Here is a 19,594-nt window from a genome sequence, read left to right on the forward strand (position 1 = left end):
TAAAAAAAGGTGCTGTTACACCCCCCCCCAAAAAAAAGGCATCTGACAGATGTGTTTAATAAAAGAAATTACCAAGTAAATCATGGGATTGCTAACCATTGAGCCTCATGTTCACACCATTCCCTTTATGATCCCTCATCATCTCCAACATATACAAACATACACATACACACACACACATATATACATAAATATGTGTGTGTATACAAACATGCATAGGATGAAATACTGATGTTCGTAGTTATGACCCAGCATCATTAAAAGGAAGTTAAATCATTATAATATTTGAGAGGTAAAGAAGTACATATTAATTTTAAAAGATTTATTGTCTCCTACCTCCAAAAGCAGTGAAAAATGGTGTTCAGGTATTTAATGGGTTAAGCTTATTATTGTAAAAACTCAATAATAAAGAACATCTCCTTCCTGGTCAGTGCCAAATAACAGATGTTCTTGTATATTAGAAACAGTACCATTCTGTAAGAACAAGTCAGGTCAACAAGTATTTATTAAACACATTCAGTATAGCCAACATTTAGTACTTTGTGGGATACAAAAGAAACAGAAGACCCATTACTCACTGTAACTGCAAAGGATGTTAGAAGTAAATCCCTTTCCTCCTCCTCCGTGCCCCTCATTAATCTTCTAAAATATTAAATTAAAATGTATGGTAAGGAAAATTGACCAAGAAATTCTTAGTTTAAGTCTAATATAACAGAGGCATATAATGTATCATTCACTTTCTCTATAAAACACAGGGTATTTGTAGTTGTCATGTTCTAGCTGTGTTCATTCTGTAAAAGAATGGGAGAAAAAGTGGGATATAAAAAGTAAAGAATAAGACAAATAACTGAATTAGGAAATTCTGTATTACTTAAGATATTCAGTAAGCCAATAGTATAGTTTTTTTGAAAAATGTTACAAGAAAAAGAATGTTTATCAAGTGACTTCTGTGTACCACATGCTAGCTGAGTTCTTTCCATATTATCTCTGTTTATGTACATTTGAGAATCTTTAAGATCCATAGTTAGGGTGGAGTGTTCCTTCTCCACCCCCACCCCAATTGGGATCACAAAATATGTGATATATTTAAAAGTAGTCCTTGTGGGGAACGAAAAAGTAACTGAGAGCCTTCAGAAGGTATGTCAATGAAGCATTCCTTGGGAATCTATATTTAGGAGTACATAAACCATGCCTAAATAATTCTGGGTATAAAATGAAATCAAGATAATTTACATTATTTATTATATGTAATGTTATGGTTAAATAGTTCATGAAATAAAGTTCCCTGTTTGTCTTCTAAAATTCCCTCTAATTTTTTGAAACATTTTAAATCAAGATTACTTATTGCATAGTTCTAATAAGAGCTTTGAGAATGGGATAAAATTAACAGTTTGTATTGAGTTTGTTAATTAAGTTTACCTCTGGTGAATGGAACATAAGGATCTGTGTCTTTAAAAGAACTCTCCGAAAATTATACTAAAACCTGTTGACCACATTTGCAGACCTTTTTTAATTCAGTGCAGTGAAATTATATGTTAATGAAAGACTGTAATAAATTAAAGGCAATAAAGTGATGAAAGAATTTTCTAAAACTTTACATGATAGTATACTGGTAACACCGCTCTCTAGTATTCAGTACTTTGTTCTTTCTTGTGTGCTCTTCTAGATGAAATACAAAACCAGTACTTAGTAAAGTGTATTACCAAATCAGTAATTGCAGTAATTTAGGCTTGCTTTATGTGGCCCTCATGCGGTTACAGTAAAGTGAATTGTATGAATGGGAGCCCCATTCATAAACATTTTTCAAGGGCTGGCCACTTAGCTCAGTTGGTTAGAGTATAGTGCTGTAGCACCAAGGTCAAGGGTTTGGATCCCCATACCTGCCAGCCACCCCAAGAAAAAAAAATATTTTCAAGTTTATTTTGAAAGTCCATTGATGTGCATAATAAGGAGTACTTTCCCTCATTTATCACTTTGGTATTCAAAATATAGTCAACATTTAACTTGTAAAGTTGTAAAAAAATAATAAATTATCAAAATTTTTCTTGGAAATAATGAAATGCTAATATTTCCTGGGTAGTATTACTGGTGTTTGTGTTAAAAGCTGATGTCATTTCAAGAAAAAGCCCTTCTATTCTGAATTCCTTAAAGATGAAATCATTAGTTACGATCTGTTTGAAAACTGCCATATGCTATTTCTTTGCAGTTGAGAGTTTAATTTTGAAGTTTATTTTCAAATGTGACAAAATTTCTCACAATTCCTATTCTTCAAAAATCTGTTTTCTATGTAAGTTACATGAGATGTTAATATTTCTCCTCTGGGGTAGTCTCAGAAAGTTTCTCACTTCTCTGATCATGAACTTCCAGCATCTGCTGAATTTGTTTAAAATTTCAAGAAATCAAAATAAGTAACAGCGTTTAAGTTTATAAGACATTTTTTTACTGGCTAGTTAGCTCAGTTGATTAGAGCATGGTGCTGGTAACACCAGGATCCAAGGTTTGATCCCTGTACTGCCAGCCAAAACAGAAAGAAAAAAAAAAATGATTGTTTTACCTCCTCCAAGGCTTCATGAAGATGTACAATAGTAGATTATTTTTGGCATGGTATAGTTGGTTTGGTAGTGTTCTTCCTTCTCTGCCCCAAAATACACAAGCCTTTGATTATCAACTCTTATTTTTGACTCATGATTTTTAATTATTGAAGGGTAAAGTGATAAGCATATGCAGTTATCTCTTATTTTCACTCTTTTAATTCTTTTTACTCTGAAGTCAATAAAACTTTTAATAGTCCATTCCTTTTATCATTAATACTACTAATACATTAAAACTACTACTATACTACAAGGTACATAGTCTCAAGTATTAAAGAACCATTAGTCTAATCTTACTTTCTGTGTATAATTGAAACACAGATACTGAAAGTACCCCTTATAAAATTCTTAATTCACACTATCATGCCATTTTGTTGTCTCCACTTTGAAGGCCTTTACCCAGCTATCAAAGTTCTCCATAGTCTGAGCCATAAACTGCCAATGTTTATTGACCACTCTAAACTTCCATACCCACTATCAAGATTTGTCATTCTGATTCCTAGGTTTGTGCTTTGTTATATGGATCCCCACCTCTGAACTTCTTTTGCCCTTAAAAACAGATACTTTAGCACTAAATTATTTTGTAGTTTGTTTTGCTTTACTTTCTAATTATGTGCTCAGTTAGTAAGGAAATATACCAAGTTATCCTTTTTTGAATCATCCATAGCATGATAAATAACTTAGTGATTTATTTGGAAATGAGAGGGAAAATCCTTATTTTGCTATCACAAACTCAGTGGAAAATGTTTTTTGTCTAAGAACGTTGTATGTCCCTTTTTGTACCTAGTGACATTGTAAAGTGCCTTCTCATCCTTATAACTACATCTCTGTATTACTTTTGTTCTTACTTTCATATTTAACTCATCAATACACTGATTCATGTGATCCAGTGACATCTTTTAGAAAGATTGTGGTTTATGTTTTTTGCTTTACCAGTTAGAGAGGGCCAAATGGATACAGATGTGTCATTTAATGTCATCCATTCCTTCTTTTGTTTGTGTAGTCAAAAACATTTGGTAGCAGATATTTTCTCCTGCAGTGAATTCCCTAATAGACAGTGAGCTGCCAATTAAAAGTTGAGAATAAACAAATAAAAAGAATAGAATATTACCCAGGAAATTTCCCTTTGAATTCTTAGATGGAACATCTCCCTCTACTAATTGTCAATTTAAAAGATTCTTGAGATTATCTAGGATAGCCCCAATATGCTAACACCCAAATTATGGGACCTTTTTATTAATTAAATGGGACAATTACATTTAAATACCATATGGTAGGGATACTTAATGTTCTGCTGAAAATCACAGAGCCTGAAATGAGACAATAATTTTAGCAGTAAACTACTAAAAATAAAATAAATGCAATTCATAATCTTAGTTCTAGATAGTTCTTCATCTCTCCATTTTACAGATAAATCTGATAGTTCTACTTAGGATCATAATGTTGGGAGGGGTGAGATATGTTTGTTATTATTATAGTTCAAATTGTGTCAAAACTGTTATTTTATTGTAGTTGATGAGTGATGCTATACTTATCCAGTACCCTTTGAAATTTCCCTTGCAAACATTTAAATATGTATGCATATACATTTCATCTAGCTCCTGGTTTTTGGCCAGGGTAATTTAACCTGATAACATTTATACCATACTTTTATAAACAGTCTGTCCTTTTTTCATGTATTTGATTATCTTTATTAAGAAGGCTGTGAACCCTTAAAGTTTTTCTTTTTGTGATGTACTTTCCCGAAAAGTATGCTTCTGCGGTTATAATTGACTTTTAGATAATTTTATAAACACATAAATTTTTTGGCAAATAAATTTGGAAATATTAAAACCTGAATTTCTAAATTTTGAACTTTTATTCCTATTATGGTAGAAACTCTCTTATCTGACATGGTCTAGACCAATAGTTTCTTGATAACCACACAAGAACAATAAACTCAGGAAATCATTTTAAAAGAATGCCTACCTACCCTTCTTAATATACAACATACATAATATGAAAACCATTTGCCAATATTTTGATATTAGGCCAAGACTTTTATTCTCAGGTTATGAATCCATTGATTGCCATTGTATCTCTCATTTGCATGAACCACAACCATAATACAATGTCTGCAATGAAACAACACTTACAAAAGCAGTCTCAATTCAGAATACATCTAGATTTTTATGATTTTATTGTTTAATCTTGTATATTTGCCACATACAGCTAATTTAAGAGTGGTTCTTGTCTTTTAGAAATTTACCTTAGTTAGTTGCCATCAACTTAGTTTCATTGTAACAGCTCTTTCACATTTGTATTTTGTCAGCTTATTTAATATTAATTATGTAATTACACTAATAAACGTGGGTTGAAATCACATACAGTGGTTTGCTAAGCAAATAATCCATATTCCTCTTGGTAAGCATACAACAAATGCACATGGGGTAAATTAGGAAATAACCTTCTCATTTATGTCAGTTCTACAGAGGGAGAAGGGAGAATCTGTCAAAAGATCAATTAACAGAGCTTCTACTATACATTTGTGTTAACTACATTTTAAAACTTATGCACATTTATCCATACATAGAGTCATGAAAATATCAACATAAAATGCAAGAGAAAAAAGAGATAATTTGAGAAATCTACCTTATAAAAAAGACCACTGACCTTCTGCCTTTCAGATGAGTTAAGATTGTTTTTGTCAGAAAATAGGAGAAAGTTTTGGCTTTTTCCATTGGTAATTAATACAAGGTGGGGCAGGAAAGATGACGTACAGTCAATTTGGAAAACTTTTTTTTTTTTTTTTTTCCTGACTGGTAAGGGAATGCAGCCCTTGGCACGGTGTGGTCCGCACCATGCTCAGCCAGTGAGTGCACCGGCCATCTCTATATAGGATCCGAACCCGTGGCCTTGGCGCTCACAGCGCCGCACTCTCCCAAGTGAGCCACGGGGCCAGCCCTGGAAAACTTTTTGACAGTACCTTCTTGCTAAAGTTGAACATATTTGTAAGCTGTGATCTGGCAATTTCATGCCTAGGTATGTACCCAGAAGGAATGTGTGTGTGTGTATTTAAGGGGATGTGAGGGGGATGGTATGTGGGTATCTTTATTCACTAAAAGACATGTGCAAGAAGATTTATAGAGGCATTATTGGTAATGACCAAAAATTGGAAATAGTCTAAATTTCTATCAGCAATAGAATGGATAAATATGTTGCAGTGTACTTAATTAATGGAATACTGTATATGGAAATGAGAATGAACATATTACAACAACATGCTTCAATGTTGGTAAATCTCACAAAACCTAATGATGAGTAAAAGAAGCCAGACCAAAAAAAATGTAGTATATGATTGTATTTTTATGATGTTCAAAAACAGGCGAAAGTAAGCTATGATGTTTAGAAGTCAGGATGGCAGATACCTTTTTTGACAGAGCAAGGAAATATGACTGGAACGCAGCACAAGATGACATCTGTAGGTCAGGAAATACTGTGTTTTGATTTAGGTGCTGTTCTCTTTGAATGTGTTCTCTTTGAATTGTATTCATAAGATTTGTGTACTTTTTTTATAATATGGTAGACTTCAAAAAATTTATCAAAAAAATGAAAGAAATTTGACTTTATCTGATGGAACTAATATTAACTACATGAACCATGTAGTAAAGATGCGTAAAAATGAGTTGAGCTCCACAAAAGGATTAAAGGGCTTAATTATAGAATCTATCAAAAAGGGAATTAAGACTTAACTTAAATTGTTCCATCTGTAGCTAATTAAGTTAGGATAACTCATTGCAACCCAATTTGCTATATTGTGCATACCTGGTACTTGGATCATGCAGCCACTGAGAATTATTATTATTATTATTTTTTTTTTTTTTTTTTTTTTTTTTTTGTCTTTTTCGTGACCAGCACTCAGCCAGTGAGCGCACTGGCCATTCCTATATGGGATCCGAACCCGCGGCGGGAGAGTCGCCGCGCTCCCAGCGCGGCACTCTACCAAGTGCACCACGGGCTCGGCCCCACTGAGAATTATTGAATAAGCATGTAATAAACCATAAATCAGTTTATCCTAGTCTCCTGAAAAGAAATCTGGGTAACCCTCCTTATTTTTAAGTCAGGTTAAAAAAAAAAAAAAAAGTCAGGTTCTGTTCAAGATAAAATATTGTTTAAAATTTGGTTCAGTGGACAGGAGTACACTTCATTAGTTGACCTGTTTTTATATAATATCTTTGCCCTATTTTTCACCTCTTTTGTTTCTTTCATTTGAAAGGGAAAAAAATCATGAAAAAATTCTGGTATGTATTTGCTAAATTTATGCGATAGCCAACAAAAATCAAATACATTAGAAGAAGATCAAAAGAATGGAGATTTTAAACCATCTTCTCACAGGACTCACTGAATTTGCAAGACACATTCCCACCATTTCAGTAGTGGCGAATTATATGCTAGCCCAACACTTTATCATGCAAAAGGCAATAGAGAGTGAAATATTCAGTTGCCATAATTAATAATCTCATTCATTGTGGGGAGTAAAACACAATTGCGTAAACTTTAGTAAATGTCTTTTCCCTTCTTGAGTTAAATTGTAATTATCTTTTTTGTATAGTACATACAGATGAAAAGTGTTGATTTGGCAGGAGGAAAGTGTATGCTTCTGCATTATTTAGTCAGGGAGATAATCATTTTGAAAAACCTTTGTGTTAGTTTATGTGTAACTGTGATATTTCAAGATTTCAGACCCAAGAAACAGAAATACCACATGTTCTCATTCATAACTGGCTGCTAGGAAGGAAGGAAAGAAAGACCACAACAATAAGTTGAACTTTCAGAAGGAGAGACCAAACCTAAGGATGCTAGAGATGGGGGGGCGGGGGGGGGTTGGGGAAGTGATAGGTCGGGCAAAGGGCATAAAGAAGTATCACAATTTGTAAGAATGAATATGCTAATAATAAAAAAATTTTTTTAAGTCTTTGCTACTACTTAGTAGGATGGAATACTCCTTATTATATACTGTATTGTGAGACAAAATAAACTGTTGTTACTAAATTTTTTTTAAAAAAAAAGATTTCAAACCCTATGATTTCTAAAAATATTTAAGTAATATGATTTGGCACAGAATATAGCATTGTCCAATAAATATGTCTTCTTTCTTTGAAGTAAATTTTTGCCTAGATGTTAAAAATATAGTTCCAAAGTTTGTTGAAATTGTTTTATGTTCCTAATGAGATAAGAATTATAAAACCTAGAAGAAAAAGTCCAAGGCATTCTAGAATGAATGTGTTCAATTCTTAAGGACCAGAATTCTGTGAGCACTTTGCCAACCACCCACCTACTTCTGTCTCCTGTCATGCTCACCCTGTGCCAGCATGATATAACAGTGGCTGAGTGTGAAGAACAAGCCAAAAGACAAGCAGTGTGAATGGGGGATAGCAATTCTCACAAAAAGTACCATGACTGAGATTACTAAGTTTTGATTCTCCTGTGAGGATGGGAAAGCAGTTGAGATGGAGAGCCATGTCAGTGAGTTACCTGGTCCTTGTTAGTGTGGATTGGTGACTACTGAGGGAAGAGAGAATAAGAGGTACCAAGGGCCTGTTTCTTCAACCCACCTTTAATCTGGTAGCTATCAAGCATGGCCACACTTTGGGAGAGAAAACTAGAGAAGTGAGCCAGATCAGGAAAGGTATCTAAAAATAGGAAGTAGCCACTGGAATAGAAACCCAAAGGTAGAAGCTATCAGCAGTATATAAAATGGCTATCTCACTAAATCAACATCACTTCATATTAGCTTCTTTATACATTTGTATTTTTGAAAATGGGAGTGCTGTTTGTGTGTGTGCGTGCATGTGTATGTGTGGTGGTGTGGGGGTGTTTTAAGCACCCCTGGTAGGAATTACTGTTGATTGAAATGACTACTCACTTAGGAATGCAACCTGATTAGTAACCTAGAAACTTCAAGATTTTGCCCACAAAATAAAGAACATATAAATAATTTAATTTGGTTACCGTGTTACAGTGTTGCTGTGTTAGATTAATTAAAGAAAGAATTTGTGTGACTCTTTTTTCCATGATTGAGTGTGGTAAAACTTAATTCTTTGTACTACTTTCACATTTTCTAAAAGCGGTGTTATAATTTTCTTTAAAAGATATACATTTAGTACAAATGTTTACCTTTATTCTATAGTTAATAGCTTTAAATAAATTCATGGAAATTTAGTTTTTTTAGTAGTGATGTATCAAGAACATTTAACATTATACTCCTATTCTTTTATTAGGATCTGGAACTTGGAAGGAATGCAGACAGCTCATTTTGTTCTTCATTCCCCTGGAATGAGTGTGTGCTGGCATCCTGAGGAAACTTTTAAGGTTATTATTTACAACTTAGCTTTCTTTTATCAAACTGAAAAGACATATACAGATATAATACATACACACATGGAGGAGAAAAATCAATGACTTTTCTACTTCAGAGACTCTAATTGGCACAAATGCATTTGCATTAGTCTAGAAATCTGTACTTTTAAAGTTTCTCTGTAATTGCTAAAGTTTTTAATTGACGACCATCATCCATAAGTGACATTTATTTAGAGTGCACTTTTCCTGATCTTTGGTAGATTACGATCTAAAAACTGATGCCCAGATGATCTAATAGAAGAAGTTTGCGGTTTAAAAAAATGAAAAAAGTTACATCCATGCCTGTGAGCTATAGAGTATAAACAGAAAACAGCAGTGGCATAAGGCAAATTTGTCCTAGCTGGAGTGGTATTCGATTCCTATTCAGAGTAGAGCTTTCTAAAATACCAAAAGTAAACTACAAATTTGTATTATCAATTGGCCTTAACTCTTATTTTATTGAGAAAATAGGAGCCATTCAACAAGAGTTTTCATTTGTCAGTCTCTGCTCTTGGACATCACGGTATTTATTGTATCTTTCCCTAGAATCCAAGAAGTTACCATATTCATCTTTCTTAAAGTTAATCCTTCAGCTGTTCTCTGGAGCTCATGCCAGGTGCTTAGTCACCCTGCTTTCACAGCCCTCTAATGTCTTCATACTTTTTCTTCATTGACTCTGTTTTTTCCTCAAGTTCACACAAAAAGATAAGTTTGATTATAGCAAATACATAGCATTTACATATGCCAGGACCATCGTCAGCATTTCACATATATTAGCTCACTTAATCCTCATGACCACCCTGTGAGATAGGTACTGTGATGATCCCCATTTTACAGATGAGTAAACCAAGTCTCAGAGAAGTTAACTTGCCCAAGATCACACAGCTAGAAAGTAAAAGAATTGGCATTTGAACCAAAGAAGCCTGGCTCCATAGTTCTTGCTCTTAACAATCACATTCTTCCGCCTCTCTTTTAAATTTTAAACTATCTTTTTCATACCCTGTGTTTCTAAATATTTAAATACATCACCTATTCCTTTTAACTTATGGTTGCTCTTTCCCCATCCCCAATCTAACTCTGTAATCTCAGTCTTTACTACTCTCTCAGAAGTTATGAGTGATATTTTCAACATATTCAATGGCATTTTCCTTTATTCTTAATTTCAAGGCAGTTTTTTACACTTTTGGTCACCTCCTTCTTGAAACTTTCCTTGCTTGATTTTTAAAGCTGCAGTATCCTGGTCCTCTTGAGCAACTTTGCATGTATCTTCTTTTTCTTTTCATTCTGCCAACTTTTGTTTTACCACGTATTTGTGAATTGCTCCAAAGATTAGTTCTCACCTACACTGTACCCTGTATTATAATAGGGTGTATAAAATGAATAAGGTCCTTTCCCATTTATTATACACTGACTTGAAGAAAAACATGTAAATATAGCAACACAGATAATAAGTTTTGGAATCATAAAATATGTTAAGTAGAATGATGACATAAAGAAGGATTAATTAAATCACAGCTTTCACAGAGGAGGTAGTCCCCAGACTATATAAGTATGTTCTCTGAACCTTGGCATCCGATGGAAATTCGTTCCAGATCTATTGGGTCTTTCATCAGTAGAATTATACTCCGTATATGTGTACAAGTGACATGTTCTAATTTATTCATATTAAATGTGTAGGTATTATTTCTGAATCCAGTTAGTAAAAGATAGTAAAAGATATAAAAAACAGTTAGTAAAAGACATAAAAATCAAGAGACCTCTAGAAACTAAGCTCTCCTAAATTTTGTTTTATGCCTAGATTTCTCCTCTACAGCAGTGAGTCTACTTAAAACATAGTCAAGGATTTTACCAAAATGTTGATATCACCACAGATAACTACAATAGGCTGCTTCTAAAAAACTGATCTAGATAAGAAATGAGAACATTTATTACAACCTCTATCCCATAACTTATATCTTAATGCTTAATTTAATTGTCATTTCTGACCCCTTTCTTCCATATGCTTTAATTTCTATTTTTCTTCTATATATTATTAAAATTCCACCCTACCCCATCTTCTTTAATGTTCCCATGATGTCAGAACATTTGGAAGTCTCTGCTTTAAATCATGTAAACTCAAAATCCTAAAATCACTAATTCCTTCCTTTCCTATACACTAACTTTTCCAGGTCTTATAATTTTTCCTTCATTGTCACTAGCTCTAGTCATTCCTCTCTTCATTGAGCTGCATTTTCTATTATCTGTTCTCATACCTCACTCTTGCCAAACCTTCACTTGTTTCTAAAGTCTTTGGCTCTCTTCTCTTTGATCGTTTTTGCCTACTAGACTGATATTCTTCAAGTACTAGTTTTGTCATGTTACTACTAAACTCAGAAATCTAGAATACAGAAAAGTGGCACAAAGAAGTGGTTAAGAGTATGGACCCTTGAGTGAACTACCTAGAGTCAAATCCCAGTTCCACCACTTACTAGCTGTGTGATCTCCAGCAAATTACTTAAACTTTCTCATTCACTGCCTTCACTTCCTCATCTTGTAGAGTAGATACTTATGAAGATTAAATGAGTTAACATTTGTAAAGTCCTTTAGTACATAGTAAGCACTAAATTTTAGCTGCTTGTCATTATTGATGCCACTATTATAACTGTAACAATCCAGTGGCTCTCTTATCAAATCATTGTCTGCCATATCAAATCAAACCCAGAATTTTTGTCCTCTTATGCTTGGTCTTGATGAAAATGAGGCAGCCAGAGAAGAAGGAGAGACATGGGTTCATGATTAGCTATCCCATAGAATTCTTATGAAAATCACATGAAATATAAACTACACAAAAGCCGTATAATCTGGAAAGCACAAAACAAATACTGGCATTTAACAGTTAGTAAAAGATATAAAAATCAAGAGACCTCTAGAAACTAAGCTCTCAAATCCAGTAAACCTCAATTGGACCTAGGATTTCAGTGAGTAGTAATAACAGAACCGAGGGTTTAGGATGTCATGGGATCAAAGAATTGGGACTGAGGACATCTCAGTCTCTGACCTTAAAAGACATGAAATTAGAGAGCAGCTAAATGACGTGTAGTTTATCAACAAACATTTGTTGAATGCTTTCTCTTTGCCAGGAACTGTGCTGAGTACTTTACATGTATTCTCTTATTGAATCCTCACAAAACACTCTAAGGTCAGTAGCTTTACTCTATCCATTTTGTAGATGAGAAAAATGAAGCACCGAAAGGTTTTGTTCAGGGTCACACAGTCACAGATTTGAACTCAATCTGGTTCAAGTACTACACTGTTCTGTGCTACTTTAGGTATTTCCTCCCTGGAGACTCACAGTTCATATTACTTTTTATGGTTTTAAGAACTCCTAAAGGAGTCACCCTGCAACATTTTTTGGAGTCCTAAAGGAGTCAGCAGTTTCCAAACTTACTTAACTTTTTTACTTTATCTGCTCTTTCACCGAAAAAAGTCTGTTGTCACAATTGAGCATAGTTTTAAAAACAATAAATAACAAAACAAAAAAATTTTTCATTAGAACTGAGTTTTCAGTCTGACCTAAACCTATAGTAGCTAATGTTTTAGAGTGCCTAGTCTATGCCAGACAGTTTTAAGTGCTTCGCATGTATTAACTCACACCATCCTCTATGAAGTGTAGGTACTGTTTATTAGCCTCATTTTACTGATGAGAACATGAAGCACAGAAAGGTAAGTAATTTGTCCAAAATCATATAGCTCCTGAAGGCAAAGATGGGACCACTCCTCCTTCCCATCTCCCCACCAGACTGGTTATAGAAGCTATACTATTACCCATGATGCTTTACTGTCCCTTCTGTCTTAAGACCTGGGTTCATATAGACGTGGCCCTTCCATAGTCCACAAGTTATACCTGAAATCCTCAAGATTTTCATATTCAAACTCAAAATCTCAAATGTCTTTACTAGGTCCTAGTATATCTTCGATCTCCTCCCATTTCTAATCCCTCCCCATCCCAGACTGTAGCACACTAGACCACTCACTAGTGTCTTCATCAGTCTAGCTTTATAGTAGGAAATACACGTACTCTGTAGCCAGACAGACTTGGGTTCAAATTCAGGCTCCTTCATGGGCTGGGAGTGAGATCTTGAACAAGTTACTTTAATCACTCTGAGCCTCATCTGAAATATGCGATTAACGATAGTAATTTTCTCACACAGTGGTCTTGAGGATTAAATAAAGTAGGACATGTAAAGCTCTTACCTTGGTGTTGTACTTGTTTTTGTTGTGTATTTGTCATTGGCCTCACTGTATTTATTGTTAGCAGTATTAACATTATTTGCCTATCATTAAAGGATAGTTTTAAATTCTACCTCTTCTATTAAGAATTTCATAATTCCAAAGATTACCTATATTCTATAATAATTCCTCTTTCTTTTGCAGTCCAGGGCATTTTGCCTCAAATTATTATCAGTTTTTTTCATAATTCTCTTTTCTAGATGGGAAGTTTCTTGAGATCAAGGATTATGTCTTCTGTTGGAATTAACATTGTGTTTTACATGTGCATGTGTATGCAGTTGATCTTCATTATTCATAGATTTGAATGCACCTACTCACTAAAATTTATTTATAACCCTAAAATCAATACTTAGTGCACTTTTGCAGTCACAACATGCACAGAGCAGGAAAAGATTTGAGTCAGCTAATGCACACATTAAGGAAACATGCTGTAGTCTTTTTTTAACTCTCTCTCATACTGTAAGTATCCTTTTCATGGTCTATTTAGTGCCACATTTTTCACATTTTTGTGCTTTTTCTTGATGATTTCACTGAATAAAATGAGCCCCAAGCATGGTACTGAAGTCTAGAGTCCCTAAGTGCAAGAAGGCTGTGATGTATCTTATGGAGAAAATACATGTGTTAGATAAGCTTTGTTCAGGCATGAGGTATATAGCACATGTTGGCTGTGAGTTCATTGTTAATGAATCAACTATATATTGCATAAAGCATCTTTAAACAGAAACAAAAATAAAACAAGGTTATGGTTGATGAAAATGTTGTGAAGAGAGGCTCACAGGAACTTAACCCTGTATTTCCAATAGGAGCAATGGTTCAATATTCACTAATTCAGTGTTGGTAGCAACTTTATAACACCTAACTACCATGAATAATGAGAATTGACTGTGTGTATGTGTGTGTGTGTGTGTTTGTGTTTGTGTGCTTTGAAAATGTGTATACATAGAAATACAGGTAAGATGCTGCGTAAAGGACTCCTAGAAGAAGAAGAGAATGACTGCCCGAAGCCTAGAGCCAGAGATGACCTGTTTTGTTAGGAATGGTAACAATATTTTTATAGTGTTTTATGGGTTTAGGAAAGTACTTAGATACAGTCACATTTTAACCATACAATAACTTTTCAGGTATGATATAATTATCCCCCATTTTACAGATTAGAAAAAAGCAACCCCCAGGTCATTCAACAAATTAAGTGGTAGAGCCCAGGATTCTTGATGCCAAGTCCCACATTCTTTCCAGTCTACACTACTACTTCACATTTTCTGAGATGTTTTCACCGTAATATAATCAGAATTAAAAGAACATTCTGAAAAACTAAGAACTTTACAGAAGATGTAGAGAATTTCTCAGAGCATTTTGTTTGGGCATCAACTGTTCAAACGCTTAGATATTCACAGCAATCTCTCTATCTTACCTCCCACAAATGGGTATCCTAATGCCATACTCACTTGAGTCTAAGAAACAAATTTTCTCACATTCTAATATTTCATTTTGTAAAGTTGGGATTTATCTTTTAATTAATTTGTGCATTTAAGTATTTCATAGATAGATAAAACTGATTAATTTATTGAGCAACTTAAATCAGTGGTATCTTAGAATAAAGGACTGAAATAATAGTAGCTACTATTTATTGAGTGGCTACTATGTGTCAAGCATTGTACTGGATGCTTTATATACAATATTCACTTAATCATGACAACAGCCCTGTAGCTATTCTTATCCTCACATCTCCCTTTTAGAAATGAGATAGCTGCCAGTCACAATGGCAGAGGCATTCAGCATTTAAATGGAGGAAGCAGCCTTGCTACCCAGGCCTATCTGTGCTCTTTAACTATGCCATGCTGCCTTCCATTCTGGACACAAATTTAAATTCCATAAGAATGTGTCACACTTAAATATATTTCTGTTGAGAGATACATACTTAGTGGTCCTTTCTAGACAACATATTAACATAACTCAAAGATAACTTTTCTCAGAATGAATCTGTAGGTTGATCTCTTCTTGCTAGTGACCGTACATCATCACTTAAAATCGTACCTAACTTTCTTGAGTCTTTCTTTTGCAAGTTTTCTGTAAGGTTTCTATATTTGATAGAGATTTTTACATAACCTTATGTTATTTCCTTTGCATATGATCTTCTATTTGTAATTTACATTTTAGTGCATAACATGGAATCTCTGCTTACTTCGCAGATTTAGCTAGTAAGATAAGCAATTGAGTTTCTTTTTATTTTTCTGTCTTACAGCTGATGGTTGCAGAGAAGAATGGAACAATCCGATTTTATGATCTTTTGGCCCAACAGGCTATTTTGTCTCTTGAATCAGAACAAATGCCATTAATGTCAGCACACTGGTGCTTAAAAAACACCTTCAAAGTTGGAGCTGTTGCAGGAAATGATTGGTTAATTTGGGATATTACTAGGTCCAGGTACTGCTTCAGTATATGTGTCTATTGCTTACCAAAAAATCAGTAGCTATTGCCAAATGATCCATTGGGCCATCCTTGTATACATAAGCCTCACCGTAAAGTGAAAACAAGTCCCTCCTGTAGGAGGGCCAGAGCTGTGGGTTTTTATATAACATAATCATGTTTTGCAGATTTACTTTGGGAGTAACCCAGAAAGGACAATGCAAAGAAAGAAATCTTTGATCTGTGCAATGTTTACTTATGTTAGAAAAGAAGAAAAACACTGACCCTGTTGAGCGATGGTGCTCTGTAGTGATTCTAAGTCATGTTTTATTGTATTTCATCTATTGTAACTGAATGCTTATTTGGAATTTTGTTATAGTTTACGTATATTGGGCATTCTGTCCTTGAAAGAGAAAATACCATTTACCTACTTGAATCTAACACAGAAAATGCAAAATATTATCTTTTAGTTATCCTCAAGATAAGAGACCTGTTCACATGGATCAAGCCTACTTATTCAGGTAATGTACCATTTTTGTCGGAGATATAATTTGATATTTTGACATTGTGCTATGCCACTACTGGAATACTTTCCCAGTCCTCTCCTTTGCACTGGATTTTTTTTTTTTTCCTGATTGTTTTATAAGTGGTTATTTTGCTATCCCAACTAAGTCTTTCCTTTTGTCTTTTTGTCTAGACAAGAAGTTGGCTTGTTTTTCAAATATTTTCCTTGAACGCTTTTACAACACAGAACAACATGTTGCCACTCCACCAGTACCACCCTAGCATTTTGGAGTACATTATGCTTCCTTATTGTTCTATGCTGATAAATGTGTAAATATAGGGGACCCATGTTTATTCATGTAAACTTTATTGTTGTTCTTTAAATGAGAACATGCTAGATTGTATATATCTACAAACATGCTACTTTTTTTTTCACTTAAAATACATGTCTACCATGGTTTTTTTCTATTCATTTTTTATAATATTCCATTGTGTAGTATTATGGATAGTTTGTCTGATGCCTTGTCCGTGTCTCTCACCATATTGTTAGCTCTTTGGTTATAAGAAAGGGACTGTGTTAACCTTGCATAACTTTGGAACTTAATGAAGTGACACGTAATAGGCACTTTATAAAATTTACAGAATGAGAAAATATTTATAGCTACTAACCTGGAATTCCCAGTCTAATTGTAAAGCCATATTAACAAATTTAGGATTATAAAACTATTGCTTTTGTGCAAAAAGAAGTAACCTGGTTCAGAAAAGCTTGAAGTTATCTGTAGGGCACTGTATTTATTTTTATGCTTTCCTATTTCTTAGATGGTCCACAATTAATGAAAACTTGTTTGCAACCACTGGTTATCCTGGCAAAATGGCAAGCCAGTTTCAAATTCATCATTTAGGACACCCTCAGGTAACGTGGAACTGTTTTGTGGCATATGCAGTTTTCTTAATTTGTGTGCTTGACTTTTCCACCCACAGCCCCCAAATTTGTAATTTGTCTATTATCTGCTTAAATTGAAAGAGAAGGCATTTTTGATGTTTAAATCACCAGTAGCAATGGACTTTGTTTGCCAATATTCATATAAGAAGCATTTCATTTCTTCAGTTGCTTTTATATTTTCTCTTTCACTTAAATATATTAATTTAATTTCACTTGCTTGGTTGATGTAGACTGCAAAAATGTTTGAGTCTGGGCTGCAACAGTTATTCTTAGATGGATTGTATCCTTCATTCTGGCCAGCTGCAAGTAAATAATTTGTAGATCACCTCTAAGGGAACATATTTTTTAACTATGTATCAATGCTTTCTTATTTTTGAAAGTAGTTTTTATTTATTAACTTTGGAGATATATTGTACTTTTTTAATTCTTCACATATTTTATAGCCCATCCTCATTGGTTCTGTAGCTGTTGGATCTGGCCTTTCCTGGCATAGGACTCTCCCTCTGTGTGCAATTGGAGGAGACCACAAGCTGTTGTTTTGGGTGACTGAAATGTAAAATAAATTTTCCCTTACCTTAGATTTATAAACTTTGTGTTTTTATTACATATCTTGGAGAACTCCATATTTTTGTATCAAATATACTGTAAGCTCTAGAAATGTCTCAGTTGTTGCTTTTCTAAATAAAATAAAATGTTGATGGTTTGAAATATTTTCTTATTCTGTTTGTGTGTGTGTGTGTGTGTGTGTGTGTGTGTGTGTGTGTGTGTGTGTGTGTGTGTATTTTTTTTTTCCCCCCCCATTCATCTTGTAATACTTTAAAATTGGCTCAGCAGCTCAGGTCCAGAAAAGAGATGACTAGGAGAAAATAACACTTTTGATTTGATCAAAGGATTTTCAAAGTGTATCCCGTCTTCTATTTTTTGAGTATATGCTACTCTCAGGGACACAAACATTTACAAAGGAGAAAAAGATCCCTCAGTGTACTCTGGAAGTGGTTGAATGTATATGTATGTTTGTATATATTTTTGTTAGCAATCTATATGTGTGGGGATGTTGTAACTTCCTCAGTAATTATTAAGGACTATTATTCAATTTAACATTTAAAAATGGCTTGCAATTTCTTTCTTTTTTGGGGGGTGGCTGGCCAGACTGGGGATCTGAACCCTTGACCTTGATGTTATAACACGGGGCTATAATCAACTGAGCTAACCGGCCAGCCCTGGTTTAAATTTCTCAAAAAATGTGACTGATTATGTTACTCAACCTTGTTTACTATATGCAAATTCCTTTGGTCTGGACATCTCAACATTCTTAGAACATCTGGTATATGGGTTAAAGATTACCTTGAAAAGTGACTGATAGTTTATACCTTTAAGAGCCTATCCCTTTTATGGATCGTAACTATTCTTACCAAGAAACTTAGATGTTTTTGAGGTGGCACTTAGTGGAAATAAGAGTAGAACTGTATTCACCCCTCAAGGACCATTAAAATCAGCATTATGTAAAAGAGCCATGTCATGTTTTTGTGACACATCAAGATGTAGTCAGAAGAGTATAAGAGTATGGTTCTGCTTCTCCGTTATGTATACAGTTAAATAAATTCCTACAAACTGTGTTCCTGCAAGATAATACTCTCTCTCTCAAGCTTCATTTCCTCTTGTAAAATGGACGTAGAAATCATTATCTCATGCAGTTGCTGTGAGGATTAAATAAAGGTAAATGAAAATACTTAGCATGTGTCTGCCACACAGTTTGGAGATTTTTAGATATTATTAATTTACTTTAGAGATGTGTAGTTCTTATTTTTGAGAATTGAGATTTATTTCTAATGATGCCAATAAAATATTTTTACTCAAGTTTTCTTACCAAATAATAGAAATAGTTTCCTTTACCCCTTTATAAGCAGATTTTGAACTTACAAAGGAAAAAGCAAAGAGCAAGGAATTTTGACATGGCTCTCTTAAACAGTCTCTATGAAGGGACAGAGATGCCTAAAAGCATCAAAGTAGGCAGGCCAAAGGGATACAGTATCAATAGTGACTTGGAAGAATTTGTCATTTCAGGATGTATCCAAAAAATAAAGAGGTCATGACTTGGGCCAGTATATTCGAAAATTTTTGTCTTATACTTAGAAAAACATGTAGGAATTGAGTGGGTTGTGTTTGGGAAGGGAGATTGGGGATATGAGAATATTGAGCTTGGGAATCCAGGAACTGGATTCTCTGGATATATTTATATCCAAAATATAAAAGTTATCTGATGAGATTACCCAATAGAACTGCTCTCTGTCATTAGGGGAAACTGTCTTGCGGAAAGATAGTTCATGGTGGTCATGTAAATATAGTTATGACCAAAAAAGGCAGGAAGTGTTATCCTCAAAGGGATGAAAATGGTGGTTTCATTTGTCAGTTAATATTGTGACTATAAGATAAGACATTCTCAAGAAGTGAAAGGGTTGCCTTTACCTGTTAGTTTCAAGAATGGAATATACTTTATCCTAAG

At 34.1% G+C, this 19,594-nt stretch overlaps 1 protein-coding gene across 6 annotated transcripts in view; it reads left to right on the forward strand.

Annotated features, from left to right (window-relative positions):
* Window positions 1-17,799, forward strand: part of NUP37 (nucleoporin 37) — a 39,865-nt gene extending 22,066 nt beyond the window's left edge. For all 6 annotated transcript variants that reach the window (XM_063075704.1, XM_063075705.1, XM_063075707.1 and 3 more), the window contains 5 exons: window positions 8,852-8,942; window positions 15,481-15,662; window positions 16,115-16,165; window positions 16,968-17,061; window positions 17,535-17,799. In XM_063075704.1, coding sequence (XP_062931774.1) covers window positions 8,852-8,942; window positions 15,481-15,662; window positions 16,115-16,165; window positions 16,968-17,061; window positions 17,535-17,648 — 532 coding nt within the window. In that variant the 3' untranslated portion in view covers window positions 17,649-17,799. The remainder of the gene's footprint in view (window positions 1-8,851; window positions 8,943-15,480; window positions 15,663-16,114; window positions 16,166-16,967; window positions 17,062-17,534) is intronic.
* The last annotated feature ends 1,795 nt before the right edge of the window (window positions 17,800-19,594 follow it).

This window comes from Cynocephalus volans, chromosome 12 (assembly GCF_027409185.1).
Source record: "Cynocephalus volans isolate mCynVol1 chromosome 12, mCynVol1.pri, whole genome shotgun sequence".
NCBI lineage: Eukaryota > Metazoa > Chordata > Mammalia > Dermoptera > Cynocephalidae > Cynocephalus > Cynocephalus volans.